This window comes from Branchiostoma belcheri, unplaced genomic scaffold (genome assembly GCF_001625305.1).
Source record: "Branchiostoma belcheri isolate BF01 breed outbred unplaced genomic scaffold, Haploidv18h27 scaffold25, whole genome shotgun sequence".
NCBI classification, from domain to species: Eukaryota; Metazoa; Chordata; class Leptocardii; order Amphioxiformes; family Branchiostomatidae; genus Branchiostoma; species Branchiostoma belcheri.
Window position 1 is genome coordinate 1,138,501 of NW_017803854.1, and position 16,879 is coordinate 1,155,379.

General features: G+C 49.2%; 2 protein-coding genes across 2 annotated transcripts in view; one reads left to right on the top strand and one right to left on the bottom strand.

Annotated features, from left to right (window-relative positions):
• Positions 1 to 874: 874 nt before the first annotated feature.
• On the bottom strand, positions 875 to 9,033 carry LOC109471366. The gene is made up of 12 exons (XM_019770656.1): positions 8,967 to 9,033; positions 8,384 to 8,675; positions 7,986 to 8,101; positions 7,196 to 7,306; positions 6,532 to 6,633; positions 6,148 to 6,183; positions 5,506 to 5,601; positions 5,121 to 5,325; positions 4,132 to 4,322; positions 3,405 to 3,561; positions 2,695 to 2,945; positions 875 to 2,214 (listed from the first exon to the last, which is right to left on the bottom strand). The coding sequence occupies exons 1-12, from the start codon at positions 9,031 to 9,033 to the stop codon at positions 875 to 877; spliced, it is 2,964 nt and encodes a 987-aa protein (XP_019626215.1).
• An 851-nt stretch (positions 9,034 to 9,884) lies between these two features.
• Positions 9,885 to 16,879, top strand: part of LOC109471367 (low-density lipoprotein receptor-related protein 2-like) — a 15,920-nt gene continuing 8,925 nt past the window's right edge. Inside the window, exons 1-7 of the mRNA XM_019770657.1 lie at positions 9,885 to 11,364; positions 12,666 to 12,776; positions 13,094 to 13,210; positions 13,640 to 13,750; positions 14,357 to 14,473; positions 15,438 to 15,613; positions 16,311 to 16,463. Of these exons, the coding sequence (XP_019626216.1) occupies positions 9,885 to 11,364; positions 12,666 to 12,776; positions 13,094 to 13,210; positions 13,640 to 13,750; positions 14,357 to 14,473; positions 15,438 to 15,613; positions 16,311 to 16,463 (2,265 nt within the window). The remainder of the gene's footprint in view (positions 11,365 to 12,665; positions 12,777 to 13,093; positions 13,211 to 13,639; positions 13,751 to 14,356; positions 14,474 to 15,437; positions 15,614 to 16,310; positions 16,464 to 16,879) is intronic.

Consider the following 16,879-nt stretch of genomic DNA (forward strand, 5'->3'; position numbering starts at 1 on the left):
AATACCTGCTTAATTACTAAGTGTTAAAGATGACTATAATTCTTTTCAAATCTTTTGAGCAACTGTTTTCTTGGAAAATCCTTTCAATGCACAATGGGTGGTTAAAACATTATTTTCATATTTCGGCTGTAACGTTAACTTAACTGATTATATCAAACTCTTGTCAATCACCAACTGTAAAAAAACGTTTTGGTGGGATCCTCCAGTATAAAGTACATCTACCATTTAGATACACTTGGTTAGTAAATCACAGAACCTGCCAGTATTACGTTCATCTACCACATAATTCAGTTCTCCTTATGAGTGATGCAGACGCATCACCCTGTATCAAGCAAATACTCTTGATTGACATCGCTGCCTTTAGCTTGTACTTAAAGTACTAGTAACTGTCAAGTCTCCAGCGGCATTCAGCTGGCGGACGAGAGCAACGCCAGGCAGGCTGGCGAGATCAAGGCGGACCTTAACCAAGTCATCCGGCAGCTCGCTGCAAGCATCCCAACCGGAACCAGCACGTCTAGCTCGATATGGATCCGCTGGGGAAGACGGATGCCCAAGTGTGTGGGTCTCAAGATTCGCAACCTGTTATCCACCTTAAACAAATCCACGCGAAGGCCACCGTGTCAACCCTTCTCCTTCAGGTGTAGGAACTGACACGGTTTCCATTGTCTCTCGAGACAGAAGGGTGCCGTCAACCAACCAACCAACCAACCAACCGACCGACCGACCGACCGACCAACCAACCAACCAAAAGTAACTGTGATCTGTTAGACACTTTACGGGTGTGTTACAGAGTCAGTTCCCCTCAGTTCCACCTGCCGGAGTCTGCTGGGCGCTTACAACATCAGTTCCACCTGCAGCTGCCATTGCCCCGGTCTCACCTACCATTCCAGCTCCACTTGCGGAAATCTGCTGGGTACTTACAGTGTCGGTTCCACCTGCCTTTTCCCCAGTTCCACCTGTGGTGGTCTGCCGTGTGTGTTTTAGTGTCTGTTCCACCTGCCCTTGCCCCAGGTACACGAACTGTGGTCTGTTGCACACCTACAGCGTCCTTTCCAGCTACTGCTGTTGCCCCTGCTCCATCTGACATGGCCTCTGTTCCACGTGCGGTAGTTTGTCGGGTATTGGTTGTTGCCGCACGCCCATTGCCCTGAGCATGTTCCCCCAGATGAAACCGTTCCCTGAACCCGTCCATGATTTTCTGCACCACCTCCGACGTCAGGGTCATCAGCAGTGTCAGCAGCAGGCCGTACGAGGCATTCAGCACGATGAAGATGTACTCGGGAGCTCTGTTGTCGATGTAAGGATAGACGAACCCGAGAATCCAGGTAAACCCCATCAGAAATGAGATGCGCAGGTAGACCCAGGCCTTGCTGCTCCCTGAGCGCGACAGGGCGGCGTCGGCTATCTGGAACGACTTCCGTATGGACAGCAACACGAGGATGGTCAAGACGGCGTTGACCAGAAGCGCGCAGAAGACGGGAGCCCCAAAAGCCACCAAGCTGGCTATCGGATCACCGATCCAACACTTCTCCCCGTAGCCCACGCGCACAGAAATGGCGGGAAAGAATTCCACGAACACCGTGACAACGACTACGGGTACCGGCGCCAGCCAGGTGTACAAGACGTACTTGTACAGTTTTGCTCTTGCGGCTCCCTCGCGAAACGTCAGGAACAAATCGTAAGAAAGCGCGTTCATGGACGTACAGGCCGTCAGGAGAAGGTAGTGCAGCAGAATCGCAAATGCGGTACAGGCCAGCCCGTGAGGGACCAACACACGCAGTACGAAAAGGGTTTCGGCTACAGCTAGACACGACATCATCTGTACTTTCAGCTTTGACGACAGGTTTTTCCACTGCTCGGACCTGACAGTGTGCACCACGAACGCAACCACGGCTACAGTAGACGCTGACACAAGACCCAGGGTTAGGTACCCCTGGTCGACCTCCCAACTACTGATGGTCTCACCGCCCTTCGTGTCGTTCGAGAAATACTCCAGGAGGCAGTCGCCGCAGATCGAGGCTGTTGTGTTTACGATGGCGACCTGCTCGGCCGGACAGGACACGCCAGAACTCGACAGGAGGACGCTGCCGTTGGGGAGGACATCGAACTCTCCGGCCGTGAACGTCCAAACGGATCTGCTGCAGTTCTGGAACTTAGAGGTAGTTCCGTTCGGTGAACCGCCGTGCCTTTCGGATGACAAGCGCCGGCATGTGTCTACAAACGGGTCGTAAAGGGTGTCGGAGGGACATTTCGCCGGGCCGTTTTCGCGACTTCTGTCAGCGTTAAAATTGAACAGGTTAGTTAGCGAGATGCTAGCGATGAGGACGTTCTTGTCTACAACTCTACCGGCACATCTTAGATGCGCTGCTGCCGACGTGAGGGAAAACCCTTCGCAAAGTGCGCAGTGTACGTTTTTGTAAATCTTGTCAGTAGGACTTCGCAGTAGACGCGTGTATGACCTGCAAGCATCGCAATCTGCACTCGACGGATAGTCGACGCTCTGGGGATAACATCGCCTTACTTTCATACTTTTCAAGGGATCAAATTCTATCACTTTAGATCCGTGGCAGTTCTTACTGCTATTGAATAGGCTGTTGTATGCATGGGAACCCCCAGGGAAGTGCGTGGACGGTTTGATCAGCCCTGAGCACACGGGTCTGGCCCTCCAAAAGACTGCCTCTGCCGCATTGTTACAGGAGGCGCAGAAGATGTTTCTGTAGTGGACGCGCGTTGAATTATCCTCCACAGGCATGCGGTAGATCAGGTCACTCGGGTTGTAGGGATCCGCCGGTTTTAAACACTGTTGTCTGGTGATGTCGTCTGGCCAGTCGTCGGGGCAGTCGGCGACCAGCCAGTAGGCGGACTGCCCGTAGTAGCCGGGGAGGCACTGCCATTTGTAGTGGTGACGGTCAGACGGCGTTGGAACCAGGCCGGGGCACACTTCGCTGTGGGACATAGGATAAAGGGAAGGTTTGATTATACACACACACACACACACACACACACACACACACACACACAACCACGCACACAACCACGCACGCAAACACACACACACACACACACACACACACACACAACCACGCACACAACCACGCACGCAAACACACACACACATGCACACACACACACATACACCTACTTACACAAACCTACACACACACACATTCAAACACACACACACACACACACATACTTACACAAACCTACACACACGCGCGCAAACAAGCAAATACACACACACGCACACACACACACACACAAATCTACACACACACACACACCACATACACACACACAAACACGCACGCAAACACACACACACGTCAGTCATGATAGCATCTTATGTACATGTTTGTAAGGAATCTGATATGTTGGTGCGTTAATGTGTGATGTTTACGTACCCCATGTCCTGGCAGCAGTCCTCGTACAGACTACAGTCCCGGTCGCACTGACAGGAGGACCTGTCTGACCGCCAGGATCCGCACCTGGTCCCGACCCAGCCCGAGCAGGAGGTGTAGGTGGTTCCGCATCGCACTTGGCCTTCTCTCGACGTGGGATCTATACCAAAAACGTGCGGCAAACGATGCATATGACTGTGTTATCATGCAAGGAAAATGTATAGAACGGTCTTTGTCTAGCCTGAAATACAGTGTCCCAACTCGACAAGCATTTGAGAGGTACTTTACAGGTGGCATGGATTACGACTTGCCTTCTAAAAGAAACAGCTCGTGTTGAGGGCAACCTGAAATATTCATTGGTTTTTGGCTTATGGGGTCGTGTGGCTTATTTTATTAGCGGTAGCGTGTTTGGCTCAGGACCAAGAGGTCCCGGGTTGGAATCCTACCCATGTCACCGATTTTGTGTCCTTGGGAAAGGCACTTCATATTACCTTCCTCACCCCACCCAGGTGTAAAATGGGTACCTGACTTCGGTTGGGGAGGTAAAAGACGGTGGAGGTAGGGGGATTGGCTCCGCCTTTCAATACCTTGCCCAAGAGGCAGTGGATTGACAATACACTGCCCCTACGGCCTGAACAAGGCTACGGGACTACCTTTACCTTTTGTCTTAGGTTGCCCACCTGGCATTCTGAGGAGAAAAAAAAGTTTTTCGGAACCTGAAATTTCTTACCGGCACATTCCATCACGTCGCAGTAGTCCCACCTCCAGTCCCCGTCCGTGGTGTAGCACCAGGGCCGCTCCTTGTTGTCAGGGTTACGGCAGAAGTTTTCCTCCAGCCCCGCATCAGGATGAGCCTGCGGCGTGTGGGGATGGCTGTGGGGGAACTGGGAGTTCCACCTCTGACACAGCCGGTCTCCTGCCCTGTGGAGGGATTCACAAGTGATAAGGCTCACTTCCCATCCAGACCCAGCATGATATACAAAATGACTAATAGACTCGTGGACGTACCGACTAAATATTATCTAAAACCAGCTCGGAAAAAAACAAAACAAAAATAGACATGGATTCAATTACCAGAGTTATCAACCAAGGACTGAGGTATATATTCGGCTATGTGTGACAGAGGTTTGGTGTGTGAAATCCATTGAACGATAAGCCTCTAGTGAAAATAGAGGGAGTAAACAGTACCATAAAGGAATGTCTTTTACAATGTTTAACTCGAAACAATCTTTTGCAAACGTGTGGTACTACCGACAATCTCCACATTTCCCGAAACGTTAATCTTACCTATGTATGTGACCTGCGTAGCTCCTCCCTTTATCGCTTGCGAAGAAACAGCGTGTCGGTGCGGCTGATATGGAAGACAAATGCAAGTTAGACTAAAAAGGTAACATTTGCAAGGCAAACGCTATTAGCGACGTATACGACAAGCCGGTACATGCTGGCTTTTTGCGGAATTTATAAATCTGCACTCTACGTATGTACTGAGTTCTTGAGTGCTTCGGTAGCCTGGGTGCCCGCCCCGTATTGTCGCTAGCTACCATGGACTACCCAGGCCTAGAGCCAGGCCAGAGCCTCGGTGGACGTGATCTTTTTTTTTTTGGGGGGGGGGTGGAGAACAGGCGAAAATCAATGCGCGCGCGGATGTCATCCATAAAATTAAGTCGGTGTTGCCTAACCGTACCGTCACAGGCGATGGCATCGTCGCAGTAGCTCCACCTGATGAGCGGGTTGTTGGTGTAGCACCACGGTCTGTCCCTCCCGTCCGGGTTCCTACAGTAGTTCCGCTCCAGTCCTGCTGACGGGTAGGCCTCGGGAGTGTGGTTATGGGCGTGCGGGTACTGAGATGCCCAGAACTGGCAGGTCATGTGCCGGTTGGCCGGGCCTCTGTAGCTGACGCCTCTGTCCCGAAGGTAGTAACAGTCTGTGGACAAAATTATACGTTAGAACATCTTTAAACGGCTACGTACAGAGGTCAAAGTTCTATGTACAAACAGTTACAAGTCTGTTATGGGACTATGCGGCACTCACTACAGTGTACTATTATGTACAGGCTCGACTTCTTCTCGGAAGATAACCATGGTTAGCTTGTGGTGAGACCTACCACAGTTCCGCTCATCGCTGCCGTCCCCACAGTCGTCTCTCCCGTCACATACAGCAGCCGGCAGGACCTGGCCGCCGTTTGCACAGACAGAAGTCGCTGAGGGGGACAAGTAGACTGGTTTATTATTAAAATCGAAGACAAGTCCGATGGCAGCCTACAGGGTGAATTGACAGACTTGTGTACAAATTGACAGGCTATAACATATTGATTCGTTTAAAATATCTATGATCATTAAAAGCGAGAAGAGACAAAATGACATTAGAAAGGTAACATTTGCGAAGCAAATGCATAATGTTTACCTTCGCATATGGCCTGCGCTGTTAATTCTTACTCAAACACATTCACATATATTGTAACACGAGTCTAAAACCCTCCTTCTATAAAATTGCAACATTATGTAACCCAACACCACTTACTATGGTGAGAGAAGTCAACTTATCAGGCCATTGGCCAAGTCAGAGGTCAGTGTTTGGAACGGCAGAAGAAGAAGAAGCAGAGCAAAAACAATATGTTTTCCTTCGGCAAACATAAAAATATCTTAGACTTAATACCACGTGGAGGCAGACCGAGACTGACGAAAATGTGGAAAGGGACGTGGAAGCGGCTGGAAGTTCCTGGTACAAGCTTAACGCCATACCATACCTCCATTGCTGCAGCTTGCGTTGCCTTGTCGGTCACCTGCGTCGAGCGAACAAAAGAACAAGAAATATCGGAGATTTCAGATTTCCGGGAAGTTTCTAGGATATCCGTGAATGTCCGTGAATAGTTTAGTTTCATCAGGTGGGAAGTCACTGACTAAAGAGACTCTAGATCTCTTTACACAACCAAGTATTCTATTCCGCCGACGTTTTGGTGACCGTTTGTCACCTTCCTCAGGGCAATTCTGACTGGTTCACATTGCACAGCACAGGTGTCGCTGCTATAGATGCATTCCCAAATGTACAGTATGTACTTATCTACACATATGCGTGTATATATATATATCATATATATGCTTGCATTGAGACTGTGTGAGTATTTACTTACAGCAGTGTCTCTCGTCTGTGAGGTCTCCGCAGTCGTCTCTGCCGTCGCATACTTGTGTCTTGTTGATGATGAAACCGTTAGCACACATTTCGGATTCCGTATCTGAGAAAGAAAACGAAAGGTTTGTTTGAAACTTTGTTTATCCATGGCCATAAGAAGCTAAAATCAGGGAATAGGTGCAGAAACAAGCCCAAAGACGAGTCCTTTATTTTCTGGGTGGTACCCTAAAAATCAGCCAAGGGCCCTTCCAGTAACCAACTTCCGTCAGAAGTTTGGGAATTTTTGTTCCATGAGGATCAATATACATTTTTTTATTACAACATGTAATCACCGGACGTGGTGACAGCACACTCAAGTTTCTTCAACTTACATTAATGCCGCCACCAACACAGGGGACAAATACATTACAGGACCATTCAATTTACACCTGAGCTAAGTGACGAAAGCCGTGTAAAGTGCCTTTCCCAAGGGTACATGATCGGTAGCATGTCAGGACTCGAACCCGGGACTCTTAGTTCCGAGTCGCGCACTCTGCCGCTACGCCACACGACCCCACTATACATTGGGATAGTGTAGTTTCAACTCAGTATGTAGAGGAATTGCTAGAATATTGGCTTTAAAAAATGCCCTAAGAACTGCATTGGATGCCTTTAATAACACCTACCACAGTTGCGTTCATCGCTCCCATCCTCACAGTCCGGAATCCCGTCACACACCACCTCATACACGTCACAGTCACCGTCCGAGCACGCCGTCTGCTCCACTCCGGAACAAGCTGGACAAACACAACACAGGAACACACAGGAATACAATTACCCTGGGAGCCAGACTAGTATCAGGCCGTTAGCCGTTTTCTTCGGCAGCCAGGAGCCCTTCGCCCGCCTATCACCGCTACGGGGGAGTCTAGCTCGGGGGGAGTTTCTGGGCTCAACTCCCCGAAACGGTAATTTGGATAGGCGGGCGAAGGACTCATGGCTGCCGAAGGAAACGCTAACGTCCTGATACTAGTCTGGCTTCCAGGGTAGAATACAATCAGCTTCTTAGTTTGACACTACATAGCTTCAGGTATTCTAATCGTCTGATCTATTCCCTTCCAAAATCAAATTAAGACTTTGTTCACACACATTGAAAACACATTTAACAATGGCATATGCTGCATTGAAATAGACAATATGACAGAGACACAAAAAAGGCTAGCAGGACCAAGCAACGCATTCCGTACCTGAGACAATGGGCGACAGAACTCATTTTATTGGAATGAAAAGGGTTGTGGTGTATAACTACATCTACATACAGCACCAAAAACACCATGTGTGAGCTATGGCCTTTCATGGCACAAGTATGATCGACTACCTTTTAGGCATCAGAGGTCCTGTCAGATCCTGTCAGCTAGCGTGGACAACCTTCACAAATCTTCGCTCGCGAAGACAAACCGAGAACGACGAAGGACTTACCTTGGAAAAACTTGATCTCGTAGATCTCGCTCGTCCGCCCTTCTCTCATAGGAGTGAAGTCCAGGCGCCAGTGCTGCGCGGTGACGAGGAAGCCACTCAGATCGTCAACGTCTTTTCTGTCAACAATGTACAATACCCAAATACTACTACATGTACAGACATTTTGGTTTGAATCAAATCGTTTTTTTGTAATATCTTGATCAATCCTGTCAGTATTTATGTATTTGTTTCACTTGTTCATTGATTAATTATTGTATTCAACTTCTATATGAAAACCCGTGCTATGCTTGCCTGTATTACGTATTGTCTGGTGGCGACATGAATATACGTGTAACTTGAGTGTGTCGCCACCACGTCTTGTCACTGTATGTTTCAATAAAAATTTTAAAAAGTCTGACCTCACTTCGGCAGACTCCTTTACGACGCTCCACCGACGTCCCGACGACGTGGAAGACCGGACGGTCACGACAAAGTCGTTGACGTGCCACAGGCGGATCCGGGACAGCGACGTGGGCGCCTGGAGATCGAAGATGAGTTCCCAGCTGCCCTCCTCGTCTGCACGTCGCCAGCCGGTCTGTAGATTTGAGTCCAAGACGTAACCGGAAACGTACCGGACACCCTGGACATCCGGATCCGGATCCTGCCAAACGTCCGGACTCACCCATGTAGGATCGGTCTCCAACCATCCACCTAGACGGTAATAGCATTTCGTTAGTTTTGTGGTCATTCCTAATCTCCAAGCAGATCCCCTTCGGTGACAAGACAGTATCATTAGCCAGAGGAGATTGCATGGCCACAATCGGTGGCTAATTTGACACTCCTCTGGCCAATGGATACTGCCTTGGCCCTTGCCACCGTATGATCTGCTTGGATATTAGTCATATGAAACAGATACAAACACCGAGAATGAATTGCTGTCCTCATAGCTGTCTAGCTCGCTGGGATAACATATATATTGCTCACCTGTTAGTGCACATGTACCTGACAGACAGTAGAACAGACCCCACACCATCGTCAGTGCAGTTTTGGTAGGCGGTGAGTTCCCCATTCTGCTATGACAGGCTCGCCTGTTCTACAGCTGGTCCCTCGCTGTTGTGAAGTATACTGCTGGGTGATATTTGCGCACGGAGCCGACTCACTTTTGTGGACTAGACAGTATAGTAAACATTGGTGCGTGTGGTATGTTGTTTTTGTTCGTTAGCAGCACGAACAGTCACAGGACAACCTATGGCTGGACTTTTTTAATGAAATATGGTAACGCCCAGTTGGTAGAAGTAAATCTTGCATACGGTGTTTTGTTTCGTGTCTTTCGTGAAATATGCAAAGACACCTGTTCGTTGCGTGCCGTAATTTTGACAAGTATTGGAAACACGTATGTTTGTGTTTACATAATAAAACATCAAGGCACGTTGATGAAGGTTAGACATCCAGGTAAACAATATTCAAAAGACAATTCAAACTCTACTACTGGATAAATTACGGAGATTATAATTACTTCCAGGCGTTTCGAGTGGCATATATCACTTTTATTCTGCGTCACTTAAATGAAGTTACAGAACTAGCCAGCACTTATCAAACTGGGAAGAGGCACGCCAAGGCAATATTGTGAAATTCCGCTCAAAATCCAATCATTACGACCGGCTTGCTCCTGTTGGTATGCTGGTCTGAACACTGGACATTCACTTGTTGTCACGCACCTCACAGCATTAGTACCAGGTGGTCCATAAACAGCCTAGGAAAACAAGGCATGTGCAGGTGTGCTCGTATACATCAGGGATGATTACTTCTTGCATAAAAATGGTCGATTACTTGGACACCGTGTACCACTGTGCCTGGTACAGAACACGTGTGTCCAGTACACAACACGCCATCGCTAAATACTCAGTTCAAAATCCGACCATGGCGAGCTCCTTGCTCCTGTCGGTGTGTCTGCTGTACATCGGCAGTGCCCCATCTGCCGCTACTGAAGGGCAGTGTCCCTCCGATTCCTTCAAATGCAGCACGACCGATGACTGCATCTCGCTGGGATATCTGTGCGACTTTGGTGCTGACTGTCCGGACGGATCTGACGAGGATTACTGCAGCGCCCCGGGTTGCCTGCAGTCCCCTCACGTGTTTGGCTGTAGGTCTAACGACATCTGCATTACTCTCGAATATGTATGTGACGAGGAAGACGATTGTGACGACGGTTCAGACGAGACAAACTGCACGTCGGGTGAGTGTCTCTCCTCCAGCTTTCTGCTGCAGTGTGAAACCAGCGGGCACTGCATTCCCCGGTCGTGGCAGTGTGACGGTGAGGACGATTGCGAAGATGGTTCAGACGAGGTGGATTGCGAAGAAAAAGCATGTCCCGTCTCAAACCAATTCCGGTGTGAAGGCGAAGGCGTCTGCATCGACCCCATGTCGCAGTGTGACGGCCAAGATGACTGTGAGGACGGCTCAGATGAGGTAGATTGTACGACCAAAGACTGCCACATCTCCGACCATATCAAGTGTGAAGATAGTGGCATCTGTATCCCTCCCTACCAACAATGTAACGGTTGGGACAACTGTGAAGACGGCTCAGATGAGGTCAACTGTACCGGCAAAGAGTGTCATCACCCCAACTACTTCAAGTGTAAAACAAGCGGCATCTGCCGCCATCCTCAAAATCAGTGCAACGGTTGGGCTGATTGTGACGACGGTTCAGATGAGGTCAACTGTACCCGCAAAGAGTGTCATCACCTCAACTACTTCAAGTGTAAGACAAGTGGCATCTGCCTCCACCCGCTTAACCAGTGCAACGGTAGGGCTGATTGTGACGACGGCTCAGATGAGGTGAACTGCACGACATGTTCCTCCCCCGGCCGTTTCTTGTGTGCGCACAGCGCGATCTGTATCCGCCCGCAGCGGCAATGCGACGGAATCAACGACTGTCCCGACGGTGAGGACGAGGACAGATGTAAGTGTCCCCAGGGTATGTTCCAATGCGAGCGTAGCGCCCTTCCCGACAGTCTATCACCTCACGCCTGCATACACGACATCACCTTGTCAAAATGTGGCCTCGAGGACTGCCCTGGAGCGTCCGATCAGAGTGGCGTGGACTGCGTCTTGGGCATTAGTCGCATCGATGGCTGGGGCTTCATCAGGCAATGCTCAAACGAGACTGAGTTCACGTGCGAAACAACGGGCATCTGTGTTCCGTGGTCTCGCGTGTGTGATGGCGTGGACGACTGTGGTGACGGCTCGGAGGAGACTTGCGGCGCTGACCCTCAGCCCGCCCCCTGCTACCTCGGAGCTGCGGAGTTCCGATGCGCGACCGGTAACACGTGCGTCCCGGCCGCAACGCGCTGCGATGGCGTCGGCGACTGCGAGGACCAGTCGGACGAGATCGGCTGCGGTAAGCTCACGTTTCCTCGTTTTTTTATCAAACAACTGAGGTAGCCAGCCATTATGGCTTCCCTAGCTGTACCCAGCTGTAGGAATGTGGTCAACCCCTAGCTACCACTTCTGCATATAGTCACTACAATTGTTTTTGTTTGTTTTTACCACCACCACCGGTCACGCAGGGGAAGGACCACTCCCCTAAGCACTAGGCCCCGCGAGGGGTGTTGCTTAGTATCGTGTAGAAGAAGAAGAAGAAGAACATTTAAATTTACAGGACACAGTGGTGGGCAACTCTAGCAGGTTGCTAATCTTAGCCCCACCACTGACAAAGAAGAGTAAATACAATCATGGTAACAAAACAGCAACAAGCAATAAAACAGCATATAACAAAACAGCAAATGGACGATATAAGCGACAACATGCATGTAAAAGATGATCATAATGTTTTGAACGTTACCGTAGGCAGTTAAACACATTTAGTTATTTGCGAGGATGCCACGACGGGCTAGGTACAGGTCAAGATATAACAGACAATAATAGTAACAAAACAGCAACAAGTAACAAAACAGCATATAACAAAACAGCAAATGGCCGATATAAGCCATAACATGCATGTGAAATAAGGATCATAATGTTTTGAACGGCCAGACAGCCATTTCCGTAGCACGGCAACTGGATTTTGAATACCACACACCCACGACCGTCCCAAGAATGTCTCCAGTCATTCCGTTTGTGGTCGTGAGACGATCGTACAACGAATATGTGACCGGGTCCTTACTCACACAGAGTATGTCGTTAGAGTCTCCTTGTTCTTCTTTCTGTGGGGTGACCGCCTTCGTCATGTCGAAGATTCTGTCACCATGAATGGGATTTATTGCTCAAGGGGGGGGGGTATGTAATGAGGAGAGGAGTTATAAGTCTTATATTATGGACTTGAAGTCCTCCAGGTTTAGCCAGGTGTCCAGCCTTGTTAGCTTTAGTCCGCTCCCCAAGATCCGCTCCCCGCCAAGCGGATCTTGGGAAGCTAACAAGGCTGGACACCTGGCTACTCCAGATTGGTGCAGAGGGCAACGTCCGGTGACAGGCTGTTCCACTCCCGGATGGTGCGCGAGAAGAATTACTGTTGTCTATAAAGAGTTCTGCACTTAGGTAGCAGGTACGCCGCAGAGTGGGTAAAGCGAGTAGGTTTTGAGCTGCTGTGAGTAGGTTTTGAAGTACAGTTAATCACCGACGAACCTGTGTGGTACGTGTCCTTGAAGCCCTTGCCCTCCTGTTGCGTTTTGACCGACGTCTGCCCTGTACGTTTCTCCCCAGAGTGCACCAGTGCAGAGTTCCGCTGTGCGCGCAGCGGCAGGTGTGTGGAACCGGCGAGGGTGTGCGATGACGTCACCGACTGTGATGACGCTTCGGACGAGCTGCCATGCCGTAGGTTCAGCATGGATTTAGTAGAATTTCTAGCATGCATGGCGTAAAAAAAGACACGGTATGGTGTCTGCATGATGCCAAATGTGGGGTCGTGTGGCGTAGAGGCAGAGTGCTCGACTCGGGACCAAGAGGTCCCGGGTTCGAGCCCTGCTATGCCGCCGATCTTGTGCCCTTGGGAAAGGGCACGACTTTCCTCACTTCGCTCAGGTGAAAATGAGAACCGTATTGTATTGTCCCCTGTGTTGGTGGCGGCATGAAATTATGAATATAAAAAAAGACTCTCTTCATTCAGGTTGTGTTCTATCCCATTCTTCCAGTATCATGCGAGCTTCGGGGCCTGTGGCAGTGTGACAGTGGTGAATGCATCAACGCCACGTCTGTGTGCGACGGGGACAGGGACTGCATTTACGGAACAGACGAAGACAACTGCCACAGTAGGTTATTAAACTTCTTATTTCGTTGTCATTGGTTTCTTGTGGTCTTTGGGTGTGTATTTTGAGGGGTTATTTGTGGTCGATAGTTTCTTCTTTTTTTCGTGGATCTTCACCGTTGTTGCTTTGGTTGACAACTTATTAATGATAAGTCATGCCTTCAAGTACCAGAGTTATCAACCAAGGATCGAGGTGTCCAAGAATTCATTCTTTCCTAGAACTCTCGCAGAGTGCAACACGCTGCCACCAACTACAGTAGGGGCATTGTCATTAGATAAGAGTTAGATGTTCAAGGGTTAGGTGTAACAGGTTGATCGGTGTAATGTAGCCAGCTGCCGCCGCGCTGCGTGCCTGCGAAGCTTGTATGTTACACCGAAGGATGGTTATACCGGCTATACCGATACTGATACAGAAGTGTCCGTTACCTTTCAGCACCCTGCAACGGCCTGCAGTTTGCCTGTGGCGGAACATGCCTGCCGAAGTACCGCGTCTGTGACGGGACGGACGACTGCTCTGACGGGGAGGACGAGCAAAGCTGTGCAGGTGGGCTTCAGCACGTACTAGTCCTACGATCGAGTAGGTATCCTAAACTTAAAACGCCACTCAAGTGCGCACTAACGCACGCACGCACGCACGCACACAAACACACACACACACACTTGTCTTGGGGTGGTGGGACTACGGCACACATGTCAACTTTGTATATTTAAACGTTAATTGTACCTTTTTTGTGTGTGGCGCTTTTAATATAAGTTGTTAACTTGAGTGCAGCGTCACACTGTCCTTGTTATGTCTTTATGTTTTGATGAATAAACACACACACACACACACACAAAGACACACACTCTCTCTCTCTCACAAACACACACACACACACACACACTCACTCACTCACGCGCGCGCACACACACACACACACACACACACACACACACACACACACACACACACACACACACACACACACACACACACAAAGACACACACTCTCTCTCTCTCACAAACACACACACACACACACACACACTCACTCACGCGCACACACACACACACACACACACACACACACACACACACACACACACACACACACACACACAAGCACACCCAATAACATCCTTTTTGAGTTATCAAAATCTCTCCTTGCAGGTTGCGGTATGAATCAGTTCCTCTGTCCGGACGGTAACGGTACCTGTCTGTTGGAGTCCCAACTCTGTAACAATCAGAGTGACTGCAGTGGAGGAGAGGACGAGGAAGACTGTGGAGGTAAATACCTCTTTGTGTGAAGTGAGCCCAGCACATCTAAACTACAAGTCCTATTTTAGCTGTTACGTGATTATGTGTCAAGTGTAGCCTCGGTCACAACCCGCCGTACGTGCTTTTTGTCCGTACGTTTTTTGGGAGGCTACGTCTGTGCTTACAACGTACGATCTCTGTGCGATTGCAACTTTACCGTAAGGAGGCCGTACTCACACGTGCTTCTTCCGCACGGTACGTACGGGGCACGCGCGTCGCCCGTACTCGCACGCACGGGTGGTGAATCCGTAGACCGCACGCAGAAAAAGTTTTACATGCACTTAAAGTTCTACAGTGTGTCTGCGTGCTCCCAAATCCGTAAAATTCCGTACGGAGGTGGTACTCACCACGCACGGATGCCCTGCGTTTGCCCACGTTTTTGCACGTAGACAGCACGCAGAAGCACGTACGGCGGGTTGTGACCGAAGCTTTAGTCTGACACGTATCTCTGGTAAACAACACAGATACATGCCAGGTATCTAAAGTAAGGCATCAAATATCAAAAGCAACCGTTTAATACTGGACATATCTGCCATTTGTCACCAGTATTGATAATCATGCAGTGATACTAGCCTCCTGTGCAGGCTCCATGTGGGTGGTAGTTTTGATACTGCGTTTTGTAGTTTTTAACGCGTTCATTTAATTGCCGGCCATCCTACAACCAGCCGCGAGAGAAGGTTTTCATCCGCCCACGGAGCCTGCTTCCATTCGGCAAGAAAGATTAAGAATCACTATAGACAAATTGGTATGGACTTGCGAAGGTTCCGTGGGCTGATGGAAACCTTCTCTCGCGGCTGGTTGTAGGATGGCCGGCAATTAAATGAACGCGTTAAAAACTACAAAACGCAGTATCAAAACTACCACCCGCCCGAAGCCTGCACAGGAGGCTACGTGCTGACGAAGTCTCGTTGCTGACACGTTCTTTTCCCCGCAGGTGACACACCTCCTGGGTTCCCACTGGGTCTGGCGACTCGGTACATCCCCGATACGTTCGTCACCGCCAGTTCCCAGTACAAGTCGGACTTCGCGCCGTTTCAGGCTCGCTTCACGCACCCGGCTACACCGGGACACTGTTGGGTACCGAGCTCTGTGAGGGGTGAATGGCTGCAGGTATGTTTGGTAACTAGGTACGTAGGTTTTGTTTCCGGCGTGTTTGTTTGTGTGATTGCTTGTGTTTTCGTACCATAGTCACTTCCACGTGTTAGGCACGTCGGGGACACTGACAGGAAGTTAGGTTAAAGAGCTGTTCGTGAAAAGTTCCAGAAAAGATTATTTCATTACCCGTCTTCAATTTCCTGCTATATGTATGCCTGTTGCCTTATGACTCCTATGAGCCAGTGGAAAAATGCGTCTCCCATTGGTATTCTGACTGGTTCACATTGCACTGCAGCACAGGTGTCGCTGCTATAAATGCATTCCCTGTGCTGCAGTGCAATGGAAAACCAGCCAATATTGCCCTGAGGATGGTGACAGACGGTCACCGAAACGTCAGCTGTGAATACAAACACTTGAAACACAAGCTTCTTTATGCTGGGGTCACATTTCCAAGCCGGGGCCCGGCCGGGCTGTTTCGATTAACGAAAAATCAACAATTTTTATCAAGAATATACGTAAATAGTTCCATTGTTGATATTTTTCAATCTTTCTGTACTGTGCTTTGTTGCGTTTTATACTATATTTTTCGTTCCAAATGACTACCCGGCCGGGCCCCGGTTTGGAAATGTGACCTCAGCATTACTCAGTGACTTACCAACCTAGTGAAACTATTCACAGATGAGAATACATGTGACTGTATCGTTGACTGCAGGTTTACTTTGGGAAGACGACTAACGTCACAGGTGTGGTGGTGGGCGGCGGCTGCTCCAACTGGGACCTGCGCAGCTGGGTGACGTCGTTCACCCTGGCCTTCAGTATGGACGGTGCAACGTGGAGACCGTACGGAGGCAGTGGCAGGGCTCTGGTAAGGCCACACCAAGTAAATTTTATTGATGACGTCCTTTGAAGATCCTATTTCTAATGCGAGAGGGCGAAAAAACAAGAAGGGCCCTAAAAAACAAGAGGCCTAGATCAGAAATATACTAAGAGACGACAAATGTTAGGACACAAATTGAATGAGGTAACACAGATTAACAAGCAAGAAGTCTTTTATTCATCATCAAAACAGCAATAAATCAGGTGGAACAGCAGTTGTTGTCCTGTCCTGTTTTCGCGTTACGGGTTTCACGTCAATCTGACGATTTGCGGCACTGTCGTGACTCTTTGGTCATAGTTATAGGAAGCGGAATTTCTTGTTTTATTTGTCTAGGAACATGCCAAAACAAATGCGCGCGCGGACGTCATCCATAAAATTAACTTAGTGTGGCCTAAGGAGAGTTT

Excerpts from the sequence above, each read along its gene's own strand:
- LOC109471366 (XM_019770656.1), bottom strand. The coding sequence starts at position 9,033 with ATGGGGAACTCACCGCCTACCAAAACTGCACTGACGATGGTGTGGGGT. Across the intron at positions 6,184-6,531 it reads CACAGACGAGAGACACTGCT|GTGACCGACAAGGCAACGCA; the intron begins GTAAGTAAATAC and ends CGCTCGACGCAG. Across the intron at positions 2,215-2,694 it reads AAACATCTTCTGCGCCTCCT|ACACATGCCGGCGCTTGTCA; the intron begins GTAACAATGCGG and ends ACCCGTTTGTAG.